Below are 27,718 nucleotides of genomic sequence, written 5' to 3'. Positions count from 1 at the left end.
CAGTCCCTGCCCCAGAGAGCTTATAGTCCAAATAGACAAGGCAGACAATGGGTGGAAGGGGAAACTGAGGCACAGAGCGGGGAGGTGACTAGCCAAGGTCACACAGCAGGTCAGTGGCAGAGCCAAGAGCAGAACCTCAGGAGCAGTTACTACAACTCCTGAGGAAGCTCGTAGAAGGAAGGTAATATTGATGGGGAGCGTTCAGCTGATATGACCTGCACTGGATGTGCCATGTTTGTCTTTCTTCCACAGGACAGAAGTGACTTTGTCTGTACAAAGTGCAAGCTGGTCTCCATATTGGTAGAGAAGGTTCAAGGTCTGGAGAAACAAGGATCAACCCTGCGCTGCATCAGAGAAACTGAAGATTTCCTGGACAGACGTCAGGATATGCTTCTACGGGCACAATGTTCTGAAGATTCGGAGCAGGCTGCGCAGCGGGGACAGGAGGATGGTGAAGAAATTTGGCAGCATGTGACCTCCAGAAGAAGAAAGGGGAGCATCCATGTACCAGCAACTCAGATACAGGTAAGTAACCATTTTCATCTTCTCTGCACAGGTACTAAGGCGGAGAGTGGACTAGATGATACATCTGAGGGAAGGGAACAGAAGGAGACTCCGGCGATTGGAAGGCATGAGATGCACTGTCCTAGGAATGGGGGTTCCACGACCACCTCTCCCAAGAGAAGGAGGCGGGTGGTGGTGGTCGGGGACTCTCTCCTCAGGGGGACTGAGTCATCTATCTGCCGCCCCGACCGGGTAAACCGAGAAGTCTGCTGCTTGCCAGGAGCTAGGATTCACGATGTGACAGAGAGACTGCCGAGACTCATCAAGCCCTCAGATCACTACCCCTTCCTGCTTCTCCACGTGGGCACCAATGATACTGCCAAGAGTGACCTTGAGTGGATCACTGCAGACTACGTGGCTCTGGGAAGAAGGATAAAGGAGTTTGAGGCGCAAGTGGTCTTCTCGTCCATCCTCCCCATGGAAGGAAAAGGCCTGGATAGGGATCATGGAAGTCAACGAATAGCTACACAGGTGGTGTCGGAGAGAAGGCTTTGGATTCTTTGACCATGGGATGGTGTTCCAAGAAGGAGGAGTGCTAGGCAGAGACGGGCTCCACCTAACGAAGAGAGGGAAGAGCATCTTCGCAAGCAGGCTGGCTAAGCTAGTGAGGAGGGCTTTAAACTAGGTTCACCGGGGGAAGGAGACCAAAGCAGGGAAGTGGAATACCGGGAGGAAGCACGAGCAGGAGCGCGCGAGAGGGCAGGGCTCCTGCCTCATACTGAGAAAGAGGGACGATCAGCGAGTTATCTCAAGTGCCTATACACAAATGCAAGAAGCCTGGGAAACAAGCAGGGAGAACTGGAAGTCCTGGCACAGTCAAGGAATTATGATGTGACTGGAATAACAGAGACTTGGTGGGATAACTCACATGACTGGAGTACTGTCATGGATGGATACAAACTGTTCAGGAAGGACAGGCAGGGCAGAAAAGGTGGGGGAGTTGCACTGTATGTAAGAGAGCAGTATGACTGCTCAGAGCTCCAGTATGAAACTGCAGAAAAACCTGAGAGTCTCTGGATTAAGTTTAGAAGTGTGAGCAACAAGGGTGATGTTGTGGTGGGAGTCTGCTATAGACCACCGGACCAGGGGGATGAGGTGGACGAGGCTTTCTTCCGGCAACTCACGGAAGTTACTAGATCGCAGGCCCTGGTTCTCATGGGCGGCTTCAATCACCCTGATATCTGCTGGGTGAGCAATACAGCGGTGCACAGACATCCAGGACGTTTTTGGAAAGTGTAGGGGACAATTTCCTGGTGCAAGTGCTGGAGGAACCAAATGGGGCAGAGCTCTTCTTGACCTGCGGCTCACAAACCGGGAAGAATTAGTAGGGGAAGCAAAAGTGGATGGGAACCTGGGAGGCAGTGACCGTGAGATGGTCGAGTTCAGGATCCTGACACAGGGAAGAAAGGAGAGCAGCAGAATATGGACCCTGGACTTCAGAAAAGCAGACTTTGACTCCCTCAGGGAACTGATGGGCAGGATCCCCTGGGAGAATAACATGAGGGGGAAAGGAGTCCAGGAGAGCTGGCGGTATTGTAAAGAATCCTTATTGAGTTTACAGGGACAAACCATCCCGATGTGTAGAAAGAATAGTAAATATGGCAGGCGACCAGCTTGGCTTCACAGTGAAATCCTTGCTGATCTTAAATACAAAAAAGAAGCTTACAAGAAGTGGAAGATTGGACAAATGACCAGGGAAGAGTATAAAAATATTGCTCGGGGATGCAGGAGTGAAATCAGGAAGGCCAAATCATACCTGGAGTTGCAGCTAGCAAGAGATGTTAAGAGTAACAAGAAGGGTTTCTTCAGGTATGTTAGCAACAAGAAGAAAGTCAAGGAAAGTGTGGGCCCCTTACTGAATGAGGGAGGCAACCTAGTGACAGAGGATGTAGAAAAAGCTAATGTACTCAATGCTTTTTTTGCCTCTGTCTTCACGAACAAGGTCAGCTCCCAGACTACTGCACTGGGCAGCACAGCATGGGGAGGAGGTGACCAGCCCTCTGTGGAGAAAGAAGTGGTTCGGGACTATTTAGAAAAGCTGGACGAGCACAAGTCCATGGGGCCGGATGTGCTGCATCCAAGAGTGCTAAAGGAGTTGGCTGATGTGATTGCAGAGCCACTGGCCATTATCTTTGAAAACTCATGGCGATCGGGGGAACTCCTGGACGACTGGAAAAAGGCTTATGTAGTGCCCATCTTTAAAAAAGGGAAGAAGGAGGATCCTGGGAACTACAGGCCAGTCAGCCTCACTTCAGTCCCTGGAAAAATCACAGAGCAGGTCCCCAACGAATTCATTTTGAAGCACTTTGAGGAGAGGAAAGTGATCAGGAACAGTCAGCATGGATTCACCAAGGGCAAGTCATGCCTGACTAATCTAATTGCCTTCTATGACGAGATAACTGGCTCTGTGGATGAGGGGAAAGCGGTGGACGTGTTGTTCCTTGACTTTAGCAAAGCTTTTGACACTGTCTCCCACAGTATTCTTGCCAGCAAGTTAAAGAAGTATGGGCTGGATGAATGGACTATAAGGTGGATAGAAAGTTGGCTAGATTGTTGGGCTCAACGGGTAGTAATCAATGGCCCCACGTCTAGTTGGCAGCTGGTATCAAGTGGAGTGCCCCAAGGGTCAGTCCTCGGGCCGGTTTTGTTCAATATCTTCATAAATGATCTGGAAGATGGTGTGGATTGCACCCTCGGCAAGTTTGCAGATGACACTAAACTGGGAGGAGAGGTAGATACGCTGGAGGGTAGGAATAGGATACAGAGGGACCTAGACAAATTAGAGGGTTGGGCCAAAAGAAATCTGATGAGGTTCAACAAGGACAAGTGCAGAGTCCTGCACTTAGGACGGAAGAATCCAATGCACCGTTACAGACTATGGCTAGGCAGCAGTTCTGCAGAGAAGGACCTAGGGGTGACAGTGGACGAGAAGCTGGATATGAGTCAGCAGTGTGCCCTTGTTGCCAAGAAGGCCAATGGCATTTTGGGATGTATAAGCGGGGGCATTGCCAGCAGATCGAGGGAGGTGATCGTTCCCCTCTATTCGACATTGGTGAGGCCTCATCTGGAGTACTCTGTCCAGTTTTGGGCCCCACAGTACAAGAAGGATGTGGAAAAATTGGAAAGAGTCCAGCGGAGGGCAACAAAAATGATTAGGGGACTGGAACACATGACTTATGAGGAGAGGCTGAGGGAACTGGGATTGTTTAGTCTGCGGAAGAGAAGAATGAGGGGGGATTTGATAGCTGCTTCAACTACCTGAAAGGGGGGTTCGAAGAGGATGGATCTAGACTGTTCTCAGTGGTAGCAGATGACAGAACAAGGAGTAATGGTCTCAAGTTGCAGTGGGGGAGGTTTAGGTTGGATATTAGGAAAAACTTTTTCACTAGGAGGGTGGTGAAACACTGGAATGCGTTACCTAGGGAGGTGGTTGAATCTTCTTCCTTAGAAGTTTTTAAGGTCAGGCTTGACAAAGCTCTGGCTGGGATAATTTAGTTGGGGATTGGTCCTGCTTTGAGCAGGGGGTTGGACTAGACGACCTCCTGAGGTCCCTTCCAACCCTGATATTCTATGATTCTATGAACCCAGATCTCCTGAGATCCCAGCCAATGCCCCATCCCTATAACACACTGCATCCCCGAGAGATGCATGCTTTTTAGATAGCAAAGTGCAGTTTGGGAACAGGAAGTAGCATTATTGGAGAAATGGGCTAAGGCTTAGATTTGTGAAGGTATACAGGTGTTGCTGCATTCAGCGTTGCAAGAGCTAACTCAATTAGGAGCCTAAACTTCATTTTCAAAAGGAATTTAGGCATTTAGGAGCCAAAACCCCATTGAATTTAATGCCTACATGGGTAAATCACTTTGAAAATGAGACAAAGGCTCCTAAATCAGTGAGGCACTGCAATGCTGAACTCAGCAACACCTGAGTACCTTTAAAAATCTGAACCCAAATGACAGATCAGCAGCTGGTGTATAGAAGTTACCTAGACATTTACTTCAATTAAAGGATGGTGAAGGGAGGAATATAAGAGAGTCCATTTCAGAGACCAAGGGAATTTTCTTACCAGCAAAATACAGGAGCCAGTGGGGAAAAGGGAGGAGCAAATGGAAATGAAAAGCTAACTGTGTTTTGTACAGATCCCATCCCTGGAGCACATACAACCTAGGGCCATACTGGATGCAAACACCCTAGGCAAGTATGTAATTCTAAATGCAGAGGCCCCTGAGTGGCAGGATCATGAAGCTGGGCTGGAAAGGAGACAGCTCTATCAGCAGGGACAGCAAAGAGGGCCACAAAATGCAGCCAAGTCAATGGCTCTTCTCTCATGAATTCCAGTCCCTCTGTAGGGGGTGTATGGGGGTCGCCTGGGAGAGCAGTGTGATTGAGGAGAGCCAGTGTGCACTCCAGCATGGGCACCTAGTCCTTCATTAACTCGCTCCGACGAGCTGAAGCTATCACAGATCGGCAGTAGCCAGTGGACATCGTGTAGTTAGCGCTGACAAGGCAGCACCTCGGAGAGGAATAGCAACAAGAGCCTGCAGAATAGCAGGTAAGAGACGACGTTGACTTCCAGAGGTAGCTTTGAAGGAGAGCTGTCCAGCTGCAGGGCTGGTAGGTGCTGTAGCCTTTAGAACTCATGTAGGGCCAACATCTATGAGAAAACCAGGGGATCTCCTTAATGTGGGGGGATCCCCTTTTTGCTGCTGTGCTCCTCCCTGCCTTGCCCCCAGCACCAACTGCCAGCTTTCCTTGGCTCCCCGTGCGCTGATAACTGTGGTCGGGGGGCAGGGAGTGTATACAGCAGGTGGCAATGCTCTGAGCAGCAGGAAACTTTTGCAGGGTTGATTGGCAGCCTTCCACGCAGAGTGGCTATTCCCTGGCTCTGGTAGCCCCAGACCTGGAGCCCCCCTCAGACAGGGTCTGTCAGACAAAGGTACTGGCCTCTGTGCAATCGGAAGGTGCTGGTGGGTAACTGCTTTCCCCTCCTGTGTCACCCTTCAGTCCCATTCCAATGGAATTTCCTCAGCTTTGCTCCCCACACTGCTGTGTTGGGGGGCAGAATCTTTGTTCAACAGAGCAATCAGCCAGCATGCTCACTGGGCACAGAGCAGTGGAAATCCCTGGGGAACACAAGCACAGCACGTAGTAAAAAGACAGCCAGACCAGGTCCTCGGCTGTGTTAGCAGAGGGGCAGCAGCTGTTACAAAGCACCTAGCCCCCATCCAGGATCCCGGGCAGTCCTGCTTGCTGTTCCGCAGGCAGGAGATCACAGTCTCAGAGAGGCTGCAGCAGAGGGCATCAGAGACTCATCTATGTGAGGATACCAGGCTTCATGAAAGTTATGGGGAAATATTAGAGCCATTTGGCTTCCTCTCCTTGGGAAAGAGGAGACTTGAAAGACGCAATAAACCTGAGAGGTACATTAGTCACATTGCCGAGGGGGACAGAGAGGGGACATCACTGCAACATGAGGGGCAGGCTATGGCTTTCCCAGACCTATACAGAGGCAGTGAGATGGGGCCTAAGAGGCAAGCACTTTACCAGGGCTTCTCCTTGCATGTGGAGCTGAGCAATCTGCTTAATGGCACGGACTGGTTCCCCCCCTACACTGGTCCCGCTTTGTGGGCAGGTGAACAGGAGAGAGGGATTGGCTCCAACTCCTCCTGGCCCCCTCTAGCCTTATTCTTTAATAGTTAATAATTGTATTGGTTGTCAATGGATACGAATGTAATGAGCTGGAGGAACAGGGATCTAGTCTAGTCTAGTTACTGCTAAGGAAAAGAAAAGGCTAAGTTAGCTCTATGGGCTACACCCCCTAACATCCTGCTGCCCAGAGCACAGAGACTGTTTGGTGGGGGCCCATGGCAGAGTCATGGGAGCAGGGGAAGGCTTTCCAGCCCCCATCCCGCTGCACAAGGACCATCAGGACCTCAGGCAGTACTTTGCGCTAAGGCAGTGGTTCCCAAACTGGGGTTCACAAACCCCTGGCGATTCGCAGAATGTTACAGGGGGTTTGCCAGAAAAATGTCACTCATCGCGGCCAGAGGACCCCGGGCATTGGAGGCAGCAGGCGGGACCTGGTTGCAGGGCAGACAGCCCGAGCCCCAGGGAGAGCGGGGCTGGGCAGTTGGGGCTGGCAGCCCAAGCCCTGCCCCCATGAGCGGGGGAGCCGGCAGCCCGAACCCAAGCGCTCCGCACGGGACTGGCAGCCCAAGCCCCAGGGGGAGTGGGGCCAGGCAGTTTGGGCTGGCAGCCCGAGCCCTGCCCCCGTCAGTGGGGGAGCCGGCAGCCCGAACCTCAGTGCTCTGCGCGGGGCTGGCAGCCCAAGCTCCAGGGAGAGCGAGGCCCGACAGTTGGGGCCGGCAGCCTGAGCCCCGGTGGTCAGCGGGACCAGCAGCCCGAGCTCAGTGGAGCTCAGCTGACCGGGGCGGTCAACGGGGTCCAGCAGCAGGAGCCCAACGGAGTGCGGAGGAAATTTAAACTTAAATTCCTGGAAATATTCATTTTTAGGGGGGGGTTCACGAGATTGCACAATTTAGTGAAAGGGGTTCGCGGGCTGTTAAAGTTTGGGAACCACTGCACTAAGGGGAATGAACACAAGCTGCAGGCAAAGCCCATCAAAGCAGAGAACACAAGTGAGTGCAGAGGCATGCAGGTTTGTGTCTAGTGGAGGTGACTCAGAGGTCTGCTGAGAAAGCAGCAGTGTGAGAGAAAGAGAAACTGAGCAACAGAGACACACTGGGCTTTCCTCACTCCGGAGAGCATCTCTGAGTCCATAAAAACAGCAAGGACTGTTCCTAAACTAAATGTGCCAGTACACGTATACTCCTGAGCACTTGAAAGAGACACACCAGCACGGCTCGTGCAGCAGGAGTGGGTGGATAAGCTGGTGTCTGTGATTGGGCGGGTGGGGAAGGAGTATATCTCGCTGGGTTACAGACCAGGCTCTGAGATTGGCTGGGCTGGGCTGAGCAATGTGACCTAGGTTCTGCTGTGAAGAAAAAAGAATCTGTGCAATCCAGTTCCATCGTCAGCACAAACCCAAAGCTCCCAGCAGCCAGAGCTCAAAGTGCGGCCAAAGCACTTGAGCTGCCTGCAGCTGGTCGTTTGATGGAGGAGCCTCCTGCCACTCAGAGTATATTGAGGGAGTCTATTAAGGAGCACGTCCATTTGACCTTCACTAGCTCCCAGTAGCTATAACCTTCCATCGTCTCCCCTGCTGGATTTACATCCTCACCCTCTGGCAACACAGCTAGACAATTGCCCTTGCTGTGCCAAGGAGGGGGCTTCCCTTAGGAATGGTGATCAGCCCAGTCGCCAGCACTTGTGGGGCCTCTGCCGGGCAGTGCCAGGATTTTAATTCTAGCCCCTCAGGGCTCCGTCCATCTGTGACAGATACTTACAGTGGCAGGCAGGATCAGTGGCACTCCTGGCGGAGGGTTGTCGGATGAGGCCTGGCTCGTGTTCAGCACCATGTACCCAAATCCAACCTTCCCGTTATTGCACAGCGTGATTTCAGCTTCAATGACTTGGTCAAATAGCTGAGGGGAAGAGATAGGAACAGGAGTGTCAATATCAAGGCTTTTTTTCAGATTTGCTTCCCACATACTCATAACACGCAGACAAGGGGATAGTCAATGAAAGCAAGAGACAGGAAATTCAACACTGGCCCAAAGGAAAGTTTTCCAAACAGTGCACTACTAGGCTGTGGAACTCATCACCACAACATGTTGCTGTGGTCACGAGCTCAGCAGGAATCCAGAACGGACTGGATGTTCTGTAAGAACATGCAGACTTATGAGAGAAAGGATTAAAATAGCAATCAGGAACCAATGAAGAGTTTTGGAGGGGATGTAAATCCTCCTGGCTTCAGGGCATAAACCAGCTTCTAATTGATGGGGGTATTTCCTGTGGGAAGCTTGTCCCATAACTATGGACTATAAGGTGGATAGAAAGCTGGCTAGATTGTCGGGCTCAACGGGTAGTGATCAATGGCTCCATGTCTAGTTGGCAGCCGGTAACAAGTGGAGTGCCCCAGGGGTCAGTCCTGGGGCCAGTTTTGTTCAATATCTTCATAAATGATCTGGAAGATGGTGTGGACTGCACCCTCAGCAAGTTTGCACATGACACTAAACTGGGAGGAGTGGTAGATACGCTGGAGGGTAGGGATAGGATACAGAGGGCCCTAGACAAATTGGAGGATTGGGCCAAAAGAAATCTGATCAGGTTCAACAAGGACAAGTGCAGAGTCCTGCACTTAGGACGGAAGAATCCAATGCACCGCTACAGACTAGGGACCGAATGGCTCGGCAGCAGTTCTGCAGAAAAGGACCTAGGGGTTACAGAGGATGAGAAGTTGGATATGAGTCACCAGTGTGCCGTTGTTGCCAAAAAGGCCAATGGCATTTTGGGATGTATAAGTAGGGGCATTGCCAGCAGGTCGAGGGACGTGATCGTTCCCCTCTATTCGACATTGGTGAGGCCTCGTCTGGAGTACTGTGTCCAGTTTTGGGCCCCACACTACAAGAAGGATGTCGAAAAATTGGAAAGAGTCCAGCGGAGGGCAACAAAAATGATTAGGGGACTGGAACACATGACTTATGAGGAGAGGCTGAGGGAACTGGGGATGTTTAGTCTTCAGAAGAGAAGAATGAGGGGGGATTTGATAGCTGCTTTCAACTACCTGAAAGGGGGTTCCAAAGAGGGTGGATCTAGACTGTTCTCAGTGGTAGCGGATGACAGGACAAGGAGTAATGGTCTCAAGTTGCAGTGGGGGAGATTTAGGTTGGATATTAGGAAAACCTTTTTCACTAGGAGGGTGGTGAAACACTGGAATGCGTTACCTAGGGAGGTGGTGGAATCTCCTTCCTTAGAAGTTTTTAAGGTCAGGCTTGACAAAGCCCTGGCTGGGATGATTTAGTTGGGGATCGGTCCTGCTTTGAGCAGGGGGTTGGACTAGATGACCTCCTGAGGTCCCTTCCAACCCTGATATTCTATGATTCTATCATTCTATTCTATGATTCTATGATTCTACCTGCTTCCGGGTCCTGCACCTTCCTCTGAGGCCTCTGAGTCGATGTCAGAGACAGGACACTGGACTGGGTAGCCCTGGGGTCTAATCCAGCCTGGCAATTCCTATCTGGCAAGCAGGAGAAGCTGTGAACCAGCACAGAAATACCTGGGAGATCCCCCTCAGCTCCAGAAAGCATGAACATTTCCTATTCCTTGCTGCCATTTTCCAAATGTGCCTCTTTTGGCAAAGATAAGATAGGTGAGATGATATCTGTTATCGGACCAACTTCTGTCGAAAGCTTGTCCCTTCCACCAACAGCAGTGAATCCAATAAAAGACTGACTCACCCACCTTTGTCTCTCTCATAACCTGAGACCAACATGGCTACAACACTGCCAACAATTTGTTTTGGAAGACAGTCCTGTATTTTGGACTCCCTGGGTGAAACAGATCCCTGGGGTAACTCCCCTGAAGTCAAAGGAGATAGATTAGGGCAGATTTGGCCCATTCCAGTGATAGCATAATCCAATGTATGTGATGTTAGTTGACATTATTATTTTAATAATGAAGGAAGGTATCATTCATCTTCAGGGAAAGCATGTTTTTTAATGTGGTAAACCCTGGATTCTGTCCAGCACTGCTTGGATGAGGCTGGAGGATGTATACAGGAAAATGCTCCTATGCCCAAGTATTTTTGGAACCTGCAGTGGTAGGAAAAGGAATACAAAAGGCGCATTAACATCTAAAGAGATTCGATAATAATCTCTTTGGTCTCTTTTTTAGTTGGTTTAAGTGAAACAGTGGTTCTTTGAGTATTGATTCTGATATCTGAGTCTCACGCCATTTGGTCTACAATTACTGGGTTCTAGTTAAAAACACTATTAATGGTGAAAAGGCAACAAAGAAAACTGAATGACTGGTTAAAGGACAGGAGCTCAATTAATCTGTGGTGCTTCAGTCCATGGATGAAACTGCCCCACTGCCTTTAATTTGTTCTCAGGCATTGGCAGAGGAGGAGGCACAGATCAAACCAAATGTCGCTTGTGAATAAGTGCTCCCCGGCAGACTCTGAGGGCATGTCATGTGTCTCCAAACTCCTGCTCCTCTGTCTTTCCCTCTACGTGGTCAAGGGGGCTGGTCTCTTCCTTCAAGGGTTTATTTTTCCTTCATTAATGTGCAGGTTCATTAAAATCCCCCTACAACACAGAGTACCTTCGTGCTGCTTCCTACTTTACCAGCAGAGGAATACCATGCACAGGCCAGATCACGGCATGACACTGACTGACCTTCAACAGCGACGCTGGAGTTAATCGATAGAATCATTTTTCCTACAAGCAACAGCAATCTTACTTCCACTGCTTCCCTTCTACTAAGCCCAAGAACAGTAGATACCAAAAAGATGCAGGGCTTCATGACGGACAAACTCTGAAGAGGTCATGCTGCCCACAAGAGAGAGGTTGTTGGGATACAGGTGCATATTATGCGGAGGAGGTTCTATGACAGTGAGAGTGGAGCGGCGAGGGGCTGTATAAAGGTACCCAGAGGCAGGGCCACCCTGTCAGAAGGGGGCACTGACAGCATGGATGATGGCACATCTGGCCAGTTGAATGGAAGTTGGTGGCTCTGAAACGCAGGCCTCTCCGGTGTTTTACCTGTAGCCCATAGTCAATCTCCGTTATGTCAAAGGCGTAACTGATGAGCGACGCCTCTCCGTTCAGCACGATCTCATAGGTAGGGCCTCCCTCGACTTTGCACAGCGCCTTGGCCCGGGCAGTGATGTCAGCGTGACCATAGAAGGTGAATGAGACCTGCTGACTCTCGTTGGGTTGCAGCATTCCATAGAGGGGCAATATGTCAAACACCTGGTGGGGGTGGGGTGGGGTGGGGTGGAGAGGGTAGAGGAAGGCAGAAATGACACTGTTAAACATTTCAAAGTGCAGAAATCAATGGTTAGCAACTTCAGAAGAGCTTCATCCTTTCAAATGCCCTGGCATTCTACTCTGCATAGCAGTTGTTTGGAGCAAGGCACAGACGACACTAGATCCTCCAGTGGGGCTGGCAGAAATGGAATGATTCTAATCTCTGGCTTACAACCACCCTGATCTAAACTGAAAGGGCATAGGGCATACGTAGTCTCCATGGTCACTAAGGCAGCATTAGTGCAGTCTTGGAGACCTATGGATGGCAGAGGGTCCTCTCAGGTGAGGTTCCTCTTCCTTGGAATTCCCAGCCCTTGAGGGGACTTCAGACAGAGTAAGAGTCAGCAGAGCCCAGGGCGAGACACAGTGACTCAGTTCAGCTTATTCTGAACACTCTTGATTTTGTTCCTGTATTGTGTGCTATTCTCCATTACAGTGCTAAGGCAACAACAGAATTGTTATTATTAACCAATTAATTAATGAAGGGATTACTATTGAAGTCTTTACACTCTATCCAGGCAAAACTTTTATTGAAGTCAGTGAAAGTGAAGTCAATGGGAGTATTCCCTCAGAAAGGTGTTACTGCTCTTCAGAAGAAAGGTTCTAAAAGATACATAGACTTTAAGGTCCATGAGACCGAGGCCTGGTCTACACTTGGGAGGAGGGGGAGATCGATCTAAGTTACGCAACTTTAGCTACGTGAATAACGTAGCTGAAGTCGATGTACTTAGATCTACTTAGTCTTCACTGTGGTAAGTCGACAGCTGACGCTTCCCCCTCAACTCAGCCCGCACCTCTCGCTCCGGTGGAGTACCGAAGTCGACGGGAGAGCGGTTGGCGGTCGATTTATTGTGTCTAGACTAGACTCGATAAATTGACCCCTGCTGGATCGATCGCTGCCCGTCGATCCAGCAGGTAATGTAGACAAGCCCTTAGAACCAGTTAACACATATTGCAATGATGGCAGCATTGTACAGAGTGTGGTACAGAACAGCTTGTTTGCTACAGTCTGCTGCTGTGTCCCTGGGAATGATCCTTAGAAGTGAGGCAAGAGACAAGGGAGTGAGAGAACAGTCTTAAATCCAGTGAATCTCCTGCTTACTTCTTCCACCCCTGTTGCAAGAAGGTCTTCTGACTCCACAAACCACAGTGATTCCTTGAGCTCTGCCGGGCTCAGAGTCCGAGAAATGCTGTCCACCTCATCAGCACCCACGATTAGCATCTAGGAAACAAGCAGCACAAGCTAGAGCAGTGGTTCTCAACCAGGTGTACGTGTACCCAGAGCTCTTCCAGGGGTACATCAACTCATCTAGATATTTGTCTAGTTTTACGACAGGCTACATAAAAACACTAGTGAAGTCAGTACAAACTAAAATCTCATACGACTTGTTTATGCTGCTCGAAATACTACACACCGAACTGTACAGTTCACCTGTGCAACCACAGCAACGACGGAGGCAATGCTGAATACACGACAATATTTATATTCCAGTTGATTTATTTTATAATTATATGGTCAAAATGAGAAAGTCAGCACTTTTGCGCAGTACTAGCTGTTACACTTTTTTTTATGTCTGATTTTGTAAGCAAGGTGTTTTTAAGTGAGGTGAAACATGGGGCACACAACACAAATCAGACTCCTGACAGGGGTACAGTTGTCCGGAAAGGTTGAGAGCCACTGAGCTAGGGGAAGCAAACTGCCACTCCCAATCTTGAGCCCGCCCCTTCTTTTGCACAACGAACACTGCAGTCATTTTGCTCCTGGCTGGGTCTGTCTCTGCACATAAGCATGTCTGCTGCATACATTATTGTACTGCACATACACAGGGACCTCTCATCAAAAGGCAAAGGCCCAGCCCCAAGTTCAGAAAAGTGTGTGCACACAATGGATGTGCAAATGAAGCAAGAGGCGTAGTTAGGTCCATACTTAGCTACTAATCTATGCATTTACCTGGTTCACCTGGGCAACTGTAACCCACACACCTCCTGGTGTGGTGTTCTGTCCCATCTAGTGGCACTGAGACCACTTAGAGAGAGATAAATGAGTCTGCTCGACAGCCTGAGCTAACAGGCAGTTGGCTTTTAGCTCATGTGGTCGAGGCTCCTGCACTAAGCTCCAGAGGTCCCCAGTTCGATCCTGCCCGCCAACAGACGGGGGTCTGTCGCTTGTACATAACCACGGCGATGCAGCAGGCAATGCTGAATATACTACAGGCCTGTATTTGAAAACAAGGCTCACAATGTATTTGTGGTCACTGAGCACCATTTTTCCCAGTCAAGAGAAAATCTCCAGAGGGAATACGCCGCAATGATAGTTAAATTCTTATCAGTGACTGCCTGCTGACCTTAACTAGAAAGTACTGCAAACTTAACTTTGCCGCCTCTTGAATTCTGTGTGCTTCACAATGTCATAATGATAACACCCAGCTCTTCTCCACTATTTTTCATCAGTCAGCCTCAAAACAAAGGAAGTCAGTAGCACTACCGCCATTTTACAGGTGGGGAAACTGAGGCACAAAAGGGGAAGTGACTTGCCCAAGGTCACCCAGCAGGCCAGTGGCACAGCTGGGAATAGAACCCAGGTCTCCTGAGCTCTCTGCTCAGTCCACTAGGAAATACTGCCTTCCTATCATCTTAATGTTCCATTAACATCCTCTTTTCAATGGGATACAGAACAAGGAGGCAATTCTGATAGACAATAACATCAATGTCTAACGCTGGCAGCCGGTATCAAGTGGAGTGCCCCAAGGGTCAGTCCTGGTGCCGGTTTTGTTCAAGATCTTCATTAATGATCTGGAGGATGGCATGGATTGCACCCTCAGCAAGTTTGCACATGACACTAAACTGGGAGGAGAGGTAGATACGCTGGAGGGTAGGGATAGGATACAGAGGGCCCTAGACAAATTAGAGGATTGGGCCAAAAGAAATCTGATCAGGTTCAACAAGGACAAGTGCAGAGTCCTGCACTTAGGACAGAAAAATCCCATGCACTGCTACGGACTAGGGACCGAATGGCTCGGCAGCAGTTCTGCAGCAAAGGACCTAGGGGTTACAGTGGACGAGAAGCTGGATATGAGTCAACAGTGTGACCTTGTTGCCAAGAAGGCCAATGGCATTTTGGGATGTATAAGTAGGGCCATTGCCAGCAGATCGAGGGAGGTGATCGTTCCCCTCTATTCGACATTGGTGAGGCCTCATCTGGAGTACTGTGTCCAGTTTTGGGCCCCAAACTACAAGAAGGATGTGGAAAAATTTGAAAGCGTCCGGTGGAGGGCAACAAAAATGATTAGGGGACTGGAACACATGACTTATGAGGAGAGGCTGAGGGAACTGCAGTTGTTTAGTCTGCGGAAGAGAAGAATGAGGGGGGATTTGATAGCTGCTTTCAACTACTTGAAGGGGGGTTCCAAAGAGGATGGCTCTAGACTGTTCTCAGTGGTAGCAGCTGACAGAACGAGGAGTAATGGTCTCAAGTTGCAGTGGGGGAGGTCTAGGTTGGATATTAGGAAAAACTTTTTCACTAGGAGGGTGGTGAAGCACTGGAACGTGTTACCTAGGGAGGTGGTAGAATCTCCTTCCTTAGAAGTTTTTAAGGTCAGGGTTGGGATGATTGGTCCTGCTTTGAGCAGGGGGTTGGACTAGATGACCTCCTGAGGTCCCTACCAACCCTGATATTCTATGATTCTATGATTCTAAGCAAGACTAACAGCTAAAGGTCAGAGAGCTGAAGAGAATTTTCAAAGCCATGCATAAGAATTTAGCAAATCACAGACTTTGTGCCTCTTTCTCCAGAGCATCATTTCACACAAGTACCTGTTGACTTTACTTGTCACCCTCCCGCCATGGCTTAAAAGATACAGGAAGAAGGTATCAGAGTAGCAGCCGTGTTAGTCTGTATCCGCAAAAAGAAAAGGAGTACTATTTCCTCCCCCCTACTGTTCCTCACATGTTCTTGTCAACTGCTGGAAATGGCCCACCTTGATTATCACTACAAAAGGTTTCCCTCCTACCCCCGCTCTCCTGCTGGTAATAGCTCACCTTACCTGATCACTCTTGTTACAGTGTGTATGGTAACCCTCATTGTTTCATGTTCTCTGTGTATATAAATCTCCCCACTACATGCACCCGATGAAGTGAGCTGTAGCTCACGAAAGCTCATGCTCAAAGAAATTTGTTAGTCTCTAAGGTGCCACAAGTACTCCTTTTCTTTTTGAGGAAGAAGGTAGCAACTACATCAATAGGCAGTTCTAGCTGGGTTTGAGCAGGTGCGGGGTGTTTGTAGGTCAGTCATCAGTGCAGATTGCATTAGAAAAGACTAGGAAGTTAGAAGCTACTTATGTAAATTAGGGAGAGAGGCAGTAACTGCTTCTGAAGTTAGTATGTAAACACAGGCCTAGCCTGATGCTGTGTGAGAATCAGGTCAGTGGAGAAGAGAGATGTGATTTTAAAAAGTGCTTAGTGTCAGCCTAATTTAGCTCCCATTAAAGTTAATGGGAGTTTTATTACCAGAACATCCATGAAGAGCAGAGTTAGAGAGATGCTGCGTGTGCTTGAAAATCCCACCCAAGATGTATGACCCACCAAGTCAGCAGGCAATTTGGAAGGTTTAAAGGTGGGGGGGGGGGTGACTAGTATGATTCTGCTGGAGTGTGTAGGTCAAGCAGGTGAATGACTCGGACTTCATGGGATCCAGGCAATAGGGCTAGGGGAATTGCTACCTTTATTTCTGAGGAATCATTTCTCTCCAGCAACGATTCGTGTTGGGTCTCTTCTTCACTCATCCCATTGGAATGTTTCTCCACATCCATCCCTCTGGAGTTTCTGGTGAAACATAAGGAGAGAAAAGTCACCAGAGCTTTGCAGTTTTGCCAAGCATCTGATAGATGTTTATCTCCTGCGGCCCACACAAGTGGGAAGTCAAGCAGGGGAAGAGCACAGGTACCACTGGGTTGCTGGGAAAGGCCATCTACAACAGCTAGATCCTCTAGGATGGCCCTGGTCCCACTCGTTGAAATGCAGCTGACAGCTCACAGACAGGGCGGGTGTGGTGGAATGGGTCCCCTACAGAAAGCTCTGTCAGAATCCGACCCTTGAGGTTGTGATTTCTGTACAAACCTCATAGAGATGTTGCTGTCAGTTTGTTCTGAGGCTGCCTCGGGCTCCTGCTGAGTTTTCTGCTCATTTGTTGGTTCGGGTTCAATGATGGACTTACGTCCTCCAGGGCTGAACCTTGAAAATGAAATTAGGTTTAAACATGAGTATGCTGTGAACATGCCTGTGCCCAAGGGGGAGAATATTGACTATTGAGAATACTGAAATTCCCAGAGCTACCCCATCCATCCTCTCACTGCAGCCGCTCCAGAACTTAGCCAGGTGAGGTCCCAGGAAGGGTGCTGATGTCTCTATGGGTATATCTCCTGGCAATCAGGAGCCATGATTGCTGCAGACATAGGCATATCACAGCTAGCCTTGATTGTGCTAGCTGGCTAAAAATGGTAGTGTAGCTGTGGCAGCATGGGCTAGCTACTCGAGGACAATCCCACCCAGGACCCGGGTACATGCTCGGACAGCTAGCCCATGCTACCATGGCTACACAACTATTTTTACTGAGCTCCTTTGATCAATGCTCGCTCAGGCGTGCCTATGACTACTGTCCTGATTGCAGTGCAGACATACACTACACATGAAACTGCTCAGCTGTCACTGCTCCCATCTGCTGCAGGAACCAAGTATGAGTAGCTGATGGACAACATCTGAGTATTTCAGGCTGTATAGAGGAGGGCAGGCCATGCTGCACCTCACAGAGAGACCACTTTCCGTGCAGATACAGTGTGGCTGTGTAGTGGGGCAGCTGCTCCATTCTGGCGTGGAAGGCGTTAAAGCAAGGCAGGGAGGCTGCGCAGAGCCCCAGACAATCCTGGAAGGGCCTACTGTGAGCCAATCTAGTGGAGGCTTGAAAGCAGCCAATCAGGGCCAGGCTTGGACCTATAAAAAGGCTGCAGAGCAGAGAGGAGCTCAGTCTCTCCCTGGAGGGCAAAGGGAGAAGAACTGGAGCAGCAGCAATATGTCCTGGCTTTGAGAGTAAGCTTTGGTCCTTCTAGGTTAATATCCACAAATCCCTTATTTGACTGTATGCATAATCTTAGGTGCCTGCGTCACTCTTGAGAACGGAATTTAGGGCTAAATTTCAAAGATGCAGATCGGCACCCAGAGGGATTTATTCCTTAGGTGCCTAAATAACTTTGAAAATCTGGCCCCTGGGAGCCTAGGTCAACAAAGCCTAGAGAACAAAAGAAAGTGTGAACATTTCTGAACTGCAATCCAGAGGTCCCAGAAATGACTGTGAATCCTTCCCGTCCCCATGTGCTCAGCTAGGATCTCAACTCCTCTTGGTTCCACTGATTTCATTCATTGATTTCCATGGAAGCGAGGAGCCTACATGCCTTTGAGGATCTGGGCCTAGGGACCTTGCATCAGCCACCTAGGCCTGAACATTTTGGCCATCCCTTTTGGTTATATCCACACTGCTAGCTATACTGCCTTCTAACAAGAAGCCTCTTGTGATAAATACTGCTGTTAATAGCAACTCATGAGAAGAGTAAAGCCCCTGAGATGGAAAATGTATAGTCACTTATTAAATTACCCCAGTTTATAGAACAGCTTAAGGCAACTTCATTGGACCACAGGGCCTAGATAATAACAATATCTTTCATCCTAAAGCATCCTAAAGTCATGCTGGAAGATAATATGACAGCTAGCTTCTGCTAAGAAGAAGCACAAAACCACTAAGAGACTTTTACCAGAGGGAAAAAAAAGAATAACAAGAAGTGAAACACTTAAAATATGGGAGTGAGATCATTCTCAGGGAACTGACGGGGGCTATAGGAAAGCTTATTACTGACAGGTAAGACAATAAACTCCATAGGGTTGAAACAAAAGGCAATTGCTGTTTTAGAAAGTAAAAGGGATGGGAGGGGATACAAGATGGAGAGGATACCAGAATCAGATTCCAGAATCCTTAATCAGTCCATAGGCAACTCTCTCACTGAAATTAATGGGAGTTTTGCCTAAGTAGGAACTTCAGAAAATGGCCCCCAAAAAGAGAGGAGGAAGTGGGGAATGGACTTAACTGTGGCTCATCTCCTCCAAACTCCATCAGAGATTCATTGGTTTCATGTAGGCATCCGCTAAGCTCCTCATCTGATCTTTCCCCTTATTTCCCTTTGTGCCTCATGCCTTCAATTGTCCAGCATCATACTGATCAATCGTCCTTCCGGGGCAGGGCTGGAGAAGAGCAGAGGAGAGGAAGGCTGGTCCAGAGGCCTGGGATTCTGGACATCCAGAGTCAAGTCCCTACTCTGCCAGAGACCTTGGGAAAATAGATTAAAGTATACTACACTCAAGTGGTGGGACTGAAGCATGTGTAGATACACCTGAGTGAGCTGGAGTACCAACAGCAATGAAGCAATGGCAGCGCATAAGTATGTCAAATGAAAGAGAGGCCCATTCAATTACATCATCTAATGGCAAACAGCCAAAAAGTGACAAGTTTTTAAAGTGCTTACATACCAATGCTAGAAGTCTAAATAATAAGATGGGTGAACTAGAGTGCCTCGTATTAAATGAGGATATCGATATAATAGGCATCACAGAACCTTGGTGGAATGAGGATAATCAATGGGACACAGTATTACCGGGATACAAAATATATCGGAAGGACAGAACAGGTCGTGCTGGTGGGGGAGTGGCACTATATGTGAAAGAAAGCGTAGAATCAAAAGAAGTAAAAATTTTAAATGAACCAAACTGTACCATAGAGTCTCTATGGATAGTAATTCCATGCTTGAATAATAAGAATATAGTAGTAGGATATATTACACACCACCTGACCAGGATGGTGATAATGACTGGGAAATGCTCAGGGAGATTAGAGAGGCTATAAAAATAAAAAACTCAGTAATAATGGGGGATTTCAACTATCCCCATATTGACTGGGTACATGTCACCTCAGGGCGGGATGCAAAGATAAAGTTTCTTGACACCTTAAATAACTGCTTCTTGGAGCAGCTAGTCGTGGAACCCACAAGAGGGGTTCTGGATTTAGTCCTAAGTGATTGATTTAGTCCTAAGTGGAGCACAGGATCTGGTCCAAGAAGTGATTACAGCTGGACCGCTTGGTAATAGTGACCATAATATAATTAAATTTAACATCCCTGTGGCTGGAGCAGCCCATCACAGGAGCATTTCAGAAAGGGAAACTACACAAAAATGAGGAAGTTAAACAGAAATTAAAAGGTACAGCGCCAAAAGTGAAATCCCTACAAGCTGCATGGAAACTTTTTAAAGACACCATAATAGAGGCTCAACTTAAACGTATACCCCAAATTGAAAAACACAGTAAGAGGACCAAAAAAGTGCCACTGTGGCTAAACAACAAAGTAAAAGAAGCAGTCAGAGGCAAAAAGACATCCTTTAAGAAGTGAAAGTTAAATCCTACTGAGGAAAATAGAAAGGAGCATAAACTCTGGCAAATGAAGTATAAAAATATAATTAGAAAGGCCAAAAAAGAATTTGAAGTACAGCTAGCCAAAGACTCAAAAAGTAATAGCAAAAGCATTTTTAAGTACATCAGAAGCAAAATTTGCAGATGACACAAAACTACTCAAGATAGTTAAGTCCCAGGCAGACTGTGAAGAGCTACAAAAGGATCTCACAAAACTGGGCGACTGGGCAACAAAATGGCAGATGAAATTCAATGTTGATAAATGCAAAGTAATGCACGCTGGAAAACATAATCCCAACTATACATACAAAATGATGGGGTCTACATTAGCTGTTCCCACTCAAGAAAGAGACCTTGGAGTCATTGTAGATAGTTTGCTGAAAACATCTAATCAGTGTGCAGCGGCAGTCAAAAAAGCAAACAGAATGTTGGGAATCATTAAGAAAGGGACAGGTAATAAACAGAAAATATCATATTGCCTCTCTATAAATCCATGGTACGCCCACATCTTGACTTCTGTGTGCAGATGCTGTTACCCCATCTCAAAAAAGATATATTGGAAAAGGTTCAGAAAAGGGCAGCAAAAATGATTAGGGGTAGGGAATAACTTCCATATGAGGAGAGATTAATAAGACTGGGACTATTTCAGCTTGGAAAAGAGATGAATAAGGGGGGATATGATAGAGGTCTATAAAATCATGACTGGTGTGGAGAAAGTAAATAAGGAAGTGCTATTTACTCCTTCTCATAACACACGAACTAGGGGTCACCCAATGAAATTAACAGGCTGCAGGTTTAAAACAAACAAAAGGAAGTATTTTTTTACACAACGCACAGTCAACCTATGGAACTCCTTGCCAGAGGATGTTGTGAAGGCCAAGACTATAACAGGGTTCAAAAAAGAACTAGATAAGTTCATGGAGGATAGGTCCATCAATGGCTATTAGCCAGGGTGGGCAGGGATGGTGTCCCTAGCCTCTGTTTGCCAGAGGCTGAGAATGGGCAACAGGGGATGGATCACTTGATGATTACCTGTTCTATTCATTCCCTCTGGGGCACCTGGCATTGGCCACTGTTGGAAGACAGGATACTGGGCTAGATGGACCTTTGGTCTGACCCAGTGTGGCCGTTCTTATATTCGTATGTGCCCTTTATCCTGGACAGATGGGGTTAACGTGCTGCTGTGACTTCACTGCTAGTTTGTTCAAGCAAGTTCAAAGTTAGGTCAGGTACACCTACAGTGTAGATATTCCCTTAATCTCTCTGTGCCTCAGTACCCTACCTCACAGGGGCATTGTGAGATATCATGGTAACTGGGTCCAGAGAAGCACCATGCATAGACAGATAGATAGAACCCCTCCCTTGGGAACTAGTTGATGTCACTCCTGAATAGGCTGGAGAAGTTGCTGTAAAACTCCCAAGAGGTATGCTTGATGCTCAGAGCTACGTGTGCTGGGCTGGTCAGCTGCCAGCCACATGCGCGTTTGAATTCATAGAATCATAGAAGATTAGGGTTGGAAGAGACCTCAGGAGGTCATCTAGTCCAACCCCCTGTTCAAAGCAGGACCAACACTAACTAAATCATCCCAGCCAGGGCTTTGCCAAGCCGGGCCTTAAAAACCTCTAAGGCTGGAGATTCCACCACCTTCCTAGGAAACCCATTTCAGTGCTTCATCACCTTCCTAGTGAAATAGTTTTTCCTAATATCCAACCTAGACCTCCCCCACTGCTCCTTGTTCTGTCATTTGCCACCACTGAGAACAGCCGAGCTCCATCCTCTTTGGAACTCCCCTTCAGGTAGTTGAAGGCTGATATCAAATCCCCCCTCACTCTTCTCTTCTGCAGACAAAATAACCCCAGTTCCCTCAGCCTCTCCTCGTAAGTCATGTGCCCTGCACCCTGATCATTTTCGTTGTCCTCCGCTGGACTCTCTCCAATTTGTCCACATCCTTTCTGTAGCAGGCAGGGGGTGGCAAAACTGGGCAGCACAGCATGGGGAGTAGGTGACCAGCCCTCTGTGGAGAAAGAAGTGGTTCGGGACTATTTAGAAAAGCTGGATGAGCACAAGTCCATGGGGTCAGATGCGCTGTGTCTGAGAGTGCTAAAGGAGTTGGCGGATGTGACTGCAGAGCCATTGGCCATTATCTTTGAAAACTCATGGCAATTGGGGGAGGTCCCAGACGACTGGAAAAAGGCTAATGTAGTGCCCATCTTTAAAAAAGGGAAGAAGGAGGATCCTGGGAACTATAGGCCAGTCAGCCTCACCTCAGTCCCTGGAAAAATCATGGAGCAGGTCCTCAACGAATTCATTTTGAAGCACTTCGAGGAGAGGAAAGTGATCAGGAACAGTCAGCATGGATTCACCAAGGGCAAGTCATGCTGACTAACCTAATTGCCTTCTATGAGGAGATAACTGGCTCTGTGGATGAGGGGAAAGCAGTGGACGTGTTATTCCTTGAGTTTAGCAAAGCTTTTGACACAGTATCCCACAGTATTCTTGCCAGCAAGTTAAAGAAGTATGGGCTGGATGAATGGACTATAAGGTGGATAGAAAGCTGGCTAGATTGTCGGGCTCAACAGGTAGTCATCAATGGCTCCATGTCTAGTTGGCAGCCGGTATCAAGTGGAGTGCCCCAAGTGTTGGTCCTGGGGCCGGTTTTGTTCAATATCTTCATTAATGATCTGGAGGATGGCGGGGATTGCACCCTCAGCAAGTTTGCAGATGACACTAAACTGGGAGGTGAGGTAGATACGCTGGAGGGTAGGGATAGGATACAGAGGGACCTAGACAAATTAGAGGATTGGGCCAAAAGAAATCTGATGAGGTTCAACAAGGACAAGTGCAGAGTCCTGCACTTAGGACGGAAGAATCCCATGCACCGCTACAGAGTAGGGACCAAATGGCTCGGCAGCAGTTCTGCAGAAAAGGACCTAGGGGTTACAGTGGACGAGAAGCTGGATATGAGTCAACAGTGTGCCCTTGTTGCCAAGAAGGCCAATGGCATTTTGGGATGTATAAGTAGGGGCATTGCCAGCAGATTGAGGGACGTGATCGTTCCCCTCTATTCGACACTGGTGAGGTGTCATCTGGAGTACTGTGTCCAGTTTTGGGCCCCACACTACAAGAAGGATGTGAAAAAATTGGGAAACGTCCAGCGGAGGGCAACAAAAATCATTAGGGGACTGGAACACATGACTTATGAGGAGAGGCTGAGGGAACTGGGATTGTTTAGTCTGCGGAAGAGAAGAATGAGGGGGGATTTGATAGCTGCTTTTAACTACCTGAAAGGGGGTTCCAAAGAGGATGGATCTAGACTGTTTTTAAGATGCAGTACTCCAGATGTGTCCTCACCAGTGTGAAATAGAGGGGAATAATCCGTTCCCTCGATCTGCTGGCAGTGCTCCTACTAATGCAGCCCAACATGCCATTGGCCTTCTTGGCAACGAGGGCACACTGCTGACTCATCTCCAGCTTCTCGCCCGCTGTGATCCAATTCCGTATTGCCAACCCCAAGCTTTCAAAAATCAAGTGCTTGGTTTTACAATAGTAAGGGAGAGGATCCTCCTCCCCTTTGTCTTCCGGTTTCTGGCCTTTCGGCCGCACTCGTGTCACATTCTCAGGCACAAGTCACACTTTGTTTTTTTTAAATAAAAGCTGAGATTTCTTTTGTAACGATGTGGCTCCAGCAGCTAGACGCTTATGAACAACACCAAGTGCTGAAGACTTGTGATAAAATTCCAAGAGCTTGCAAGACGGCAAAAGGACTGCCCGTGTGTCACTTCAGAATTTGCTGCCCACACAGGAGCAAGGGAGTAAGTTGTGTTGTGGACTCACTTTCCTGTGGGTACATCTACACTGCCGTCAGGAGGTGTAACTGCAGCATGTGTAGACACCCTCGAGCTAGCTTTGATCTCGTGGCAGCACAGCAGAGGCTAGATCAAAGCTGGCTCGGATACGTCTACACGTGCTGCAGACATGCCCTGTGTGGGTATGTGCTGTACTAGGACTCTGCTGCAGAGCTGGCCCAGTATTTCAGGTGATTCTATTTGTTGCCTTCACCGACACTGAAGGGAAGAAGAGGAGTGCCTGGAAAATATCTGATTTTACAGTGATTTCTTTCTCTATAAATCAGAGCTTACAATGCATGATCACTATAAAGATAATGGGAAATACACCATGTACAGCAGGCAGGATTGAGGCAAGCCCAGAGCACACAATGGCAGACACAATAGGGAGAGTCTGTACAAGCACTAGATGCACAAGGCTGGTTTGCGCAAGCATGGAGCACACAACGACAGGCCTGGGTAGCACCAGTTTATACAGTCATGGATTGCACATCGAGGTGTCCCCTGGGCAGGGCTTATGCAATCACTGAAAACACAGAAACCAAATGAATGCAAGAGACTTTATCCCTTTTCAAGTTATTCCTAGTGCAAATGATGGGCTTACAATGACATCCCTTGGTATAACAGCTCCATATGATGTTCTATGCCAGGTGGCAACCTAAAAGTAGATTCTCTCCAGTGCTACCCTCCACCATCACCAATCTATCATGCAACAATGCATAAGACAGCTGACCAGCAGGAGTTTCCTAGCACTCACAGGGTTCTGTAAAGCACAGAATCCCTGCCTGTGATTTGATTCACTGGGAGAGAGGGGTGATTTTTAGGTTTACAGGACTTTAAGACAGACCTCTAGACTTCCTACATTCTAGCCTGCCTGGTGTGCGATTTTATAGGCAAGCAGGGCACTGGAGAGATTAATGTTACATCAACACCTACAGACTTTAGGACTGAAACAGGCTTTTCCAGGCTGCACTGTAACCTTAGCAAAACCAACATACACATTTCCCTGGATATCTCCTTTGTTCTTTCACAGACATAATCATTTTGGGAAGGATAAACTGTTTAATTGGTCTGAATTGCATGGCTGTGTTAGATAACGTAGGTGGTTGGAACCTTCTCCAGATAATCTGAAACCTTCTTTCATATTACCCATTTAGAGAATGCTGACACATAGCTTGCATTGCGTGCTCCATGGACATGAAAAAAAAGCTCGGCAAACGGCTTAGCAGAAAAAACCTCACAGTCAGCAAGGTGTTATGCTAAAGGGTGTTTACAAATGAAAGTAAAATAATTTAATATAATATAAAAGTGAGCAGAAAAACTCCCATCTTTGTCCCATCTAACTGGGAGTGGACATGACATGGAAGACAATTTGTACTGGCCAACAATTACCATTAAATCCTGTTCTGCCGGCATGACTATTGAGAACCGTGATATATTTAACATGATAGATTATTAATAGGATATGTCACTTTTTAATAAAACTATTTTAAAAACTAATGATACCTAGCTCTTGCATAGCACTTTTCATCTGTAGATCTCAAAGCACTTAACAAAGAAAGTCTGCATCATTGTCTCCATTTTACAAATGGGCAAACTGAGGCACAGAGCAGGGCAGTGACTTGCCCAAGGGCACCCAGCAGGAAGCTGGCACTTCTGGGAATAGAACTGGACTGAGTTTCAGTCCAATGCTCTAGCCACACTGCTTCCTACCTTGTTTGTAAATGGCCCTTTAAAGATTTCCCCCATTATGTTTAGGAGTTGTTTAAGTGACATGAATCCAAATTCATTTTACTCGCCAGGCCAGGTCAATATTTTTGCTTCAACTGCCCCAGCCTGGGTTTGACTAAATGAGAAAAAGAGAGAGAACCAAAGTCTATGTCTTCTGGGATTCCAGAACAATTCTGTATCAAACTCCGAAAGGTGAGATCAGCAAGACATGAAAGACTCTGCCATTTGTTATTTGTCGAGGGGGAGCCAGCGCTGAAACAGACTCAGACACTGGCTCAGCAGCAGTGGTTTTGGCTCAACAGTCTCCACTTCCTTATAATATTTTCAGCTCCTGTTTACATAAAAACAATCAATAAGAATCTGCTGGGTTGCAAATATAAACATTAAGAAACATTTACTTCTCCCTCCCCCCATTCACGGGGTGGGCCGGGTGGGGGGGAGCACTGTGCCAAGTTTCCTGCCAAAAAGAATATTTAGTTCCTATGCTAAGATAAGATTTGTGTGTTTACTGAACCATGCATTGAAATTCAGACCAGACCGTGGAGAGGAAGGAAAGTGCAGCAGCAGCACCGCAGTGAGATTTTAGGTTTCCTGCATCAGTTTTCTATTTGCTGGAATTAATTAGCAGAAGATTTGGTGTTAATGTGAATGCAATGAGCAGTCCCATGGATATTTCATTGTGACTGAGTATCAGTTAACTAGCGGTTAGAAAGCAGTGTTGAGAGAGACTTATTTTAGTCAAAATGTCACCTTGGGGAAGTATTTCGGTTTCGTTCTTTTCTGGAAATGCAGAAAGATTGGGATAGGAGCAGGGACTCAGAATGTTGCTATTGAAAAGAAATGGAACACCTTTGGTTCCACGTTTGCAAGGAAAATTCCTGACTACCTTTAAGCAGGGTTATGTATTATGGGTTTGGTTTTCAGCAGCCTTGAGCACCCACAGCTGTGGCTGAAGTCCAGGAGAGACAGGCGGTCAGCTCTTCTGAAAACGAGGCTTTGAATGTACCTCCACTTCCAATGGCAGCGCTCAGAAGAAAGTCAGTTAGGTCATTCGGTTCATTCCTCAAGGGCCTGTGCACGATTTGTCCTTCGAATATGTTTTCAAATGCTTTATCTGGTGCAGCGTCACCTGATTCAAGAAATTGAGCTACCACCGTTTCCGTTAAGAAGCTTTTCCAAAGTCTAAGAAATCTCACTGCTCGCAAATGCTGTCCTTCTATTCATGCTACATTATCCTTCACTCAGATCCATCCTATTTCTCCTCATTAACCCCCCTTTAGATCACTCTACAATTCCTCAGCCCCAATGGTGTTTAAATCCTTTGGATACTTGTAGAGTTACATTTTCCCTTTGGGCTGTCATTTGGTCAAACCATAGGTATTGTGGGAACAGAGATGACATGCAGGGAGGCATGCGGGTTCATGTGCCACCCCTCCCCCCCGATTTCTGCTTTCCATTTAGCAGAGGTTTTCAAACGGTGGGGTGCGCCCCACCATTTGAAAACCATCACCTCCTGCCAGGAACTGGCAGATTGGAAGCTGGTGGGAGCTGCCCAGCCTGCTTGGGCCCCTGGCTCTCCAAGCTGTGGGAGCTGGGGCAGTGGCTGGCTGCCCAGCAGCCCTCCCTGCCCTGCTTTCCCAGCTGGGCCCCCTCTGCACAGCCGGGCACTCCCCAGGCAGGGCGGGTGGCACAGCTCCAATCTGCGCCTTTGACATGCTTTTGCCTCTCACCTGAAGGAGCCCGGCACCAGCCAGTGATACCCCCCCTCCAGCCAGCCCCTGCCCATGGACCCTGGCTGCCATGAGACACTCCCCGAGGCGCTCACTAGCTGCTGCCCTGGCACTTCTGGCTCTACTCCTGTTCCTCCAAAGGCAAATTGTGCCCCTCCCCCGACTATCAAGAGTTTTGCATCATCTCTGTACAAATTTCCATTGACTTTAATGGAGTTACTCTGGATTTAAACTGGGGTAATCAATAGGAGAATCTGACCCATTTAGTTCTCTTCCTTCCTTGCGTATCACGTATCAGTTACCTGACCCAATGAAATTACAGACTAATGGTGATGCTGTGAGAAGTAATTCCTGCCCATCTCTTGGGAAGAGGTGCTTTGAAATCAGTCTTCATCCAAAGGTCTCTACTG

General features: G+C 47.9%; 1 protein-coding gene across 2 annotated transcripts in view; it reads right to left on the bottom strand.

Moving 5' to 3' along the window:
* Positions 1–27,718, bottom strand: part of HYDIN (HYDIN axonemal central pair apparatus protein) — a 446,380-nt gene that overhangs the window by 143,605 nt on the left and 275,057 nt on the right. For both annotated transcript variants that reach the window (XM_043526330.1, XM_043526331.1), the window contains exons 24-28: positions 16,614–16,727; positions 16,217–16,319; positions 12,601–12,720; positions 11,232–11,441; positions 7,971–8,108 (exon numbers count right to left, since the gene is read on the bottom strand). In XM_043526330.1, coding sequence (XP_043382265.1) covers positions 7,971–8,108; positions 11,232–11,441; positions 12,601–12,720; positions 16,217–16,319; positions 16,614–16,727 — 685 coding nt within the window. The remainder of the gene's footprint in view (positions 1–7,970; positions 8,109–11,231; positions 11,442–12,600; positions 12,721–16,216; positions 16,320–16,613; positions 16,728–27,718) is intronic.

This window comes from Chelonia mydas, chromosome 12 (assembly GCF_015237465.2).
Source record: "Chelonia mydas isolate rCheMyd1 chromosome 12, rCheMyd1.pri.v2, whole genome shotgun sequence".
Lineage (NCBI taxonomy): Eukaryota > Metazoa > Chordata > Testudines > Cheloniidae > Chelonia > Chelonia mydas.
Note: the sequence above shows the minus strand (reverse complement) of the source record. Positions and strands in the feature narration are given on the sequence as shown.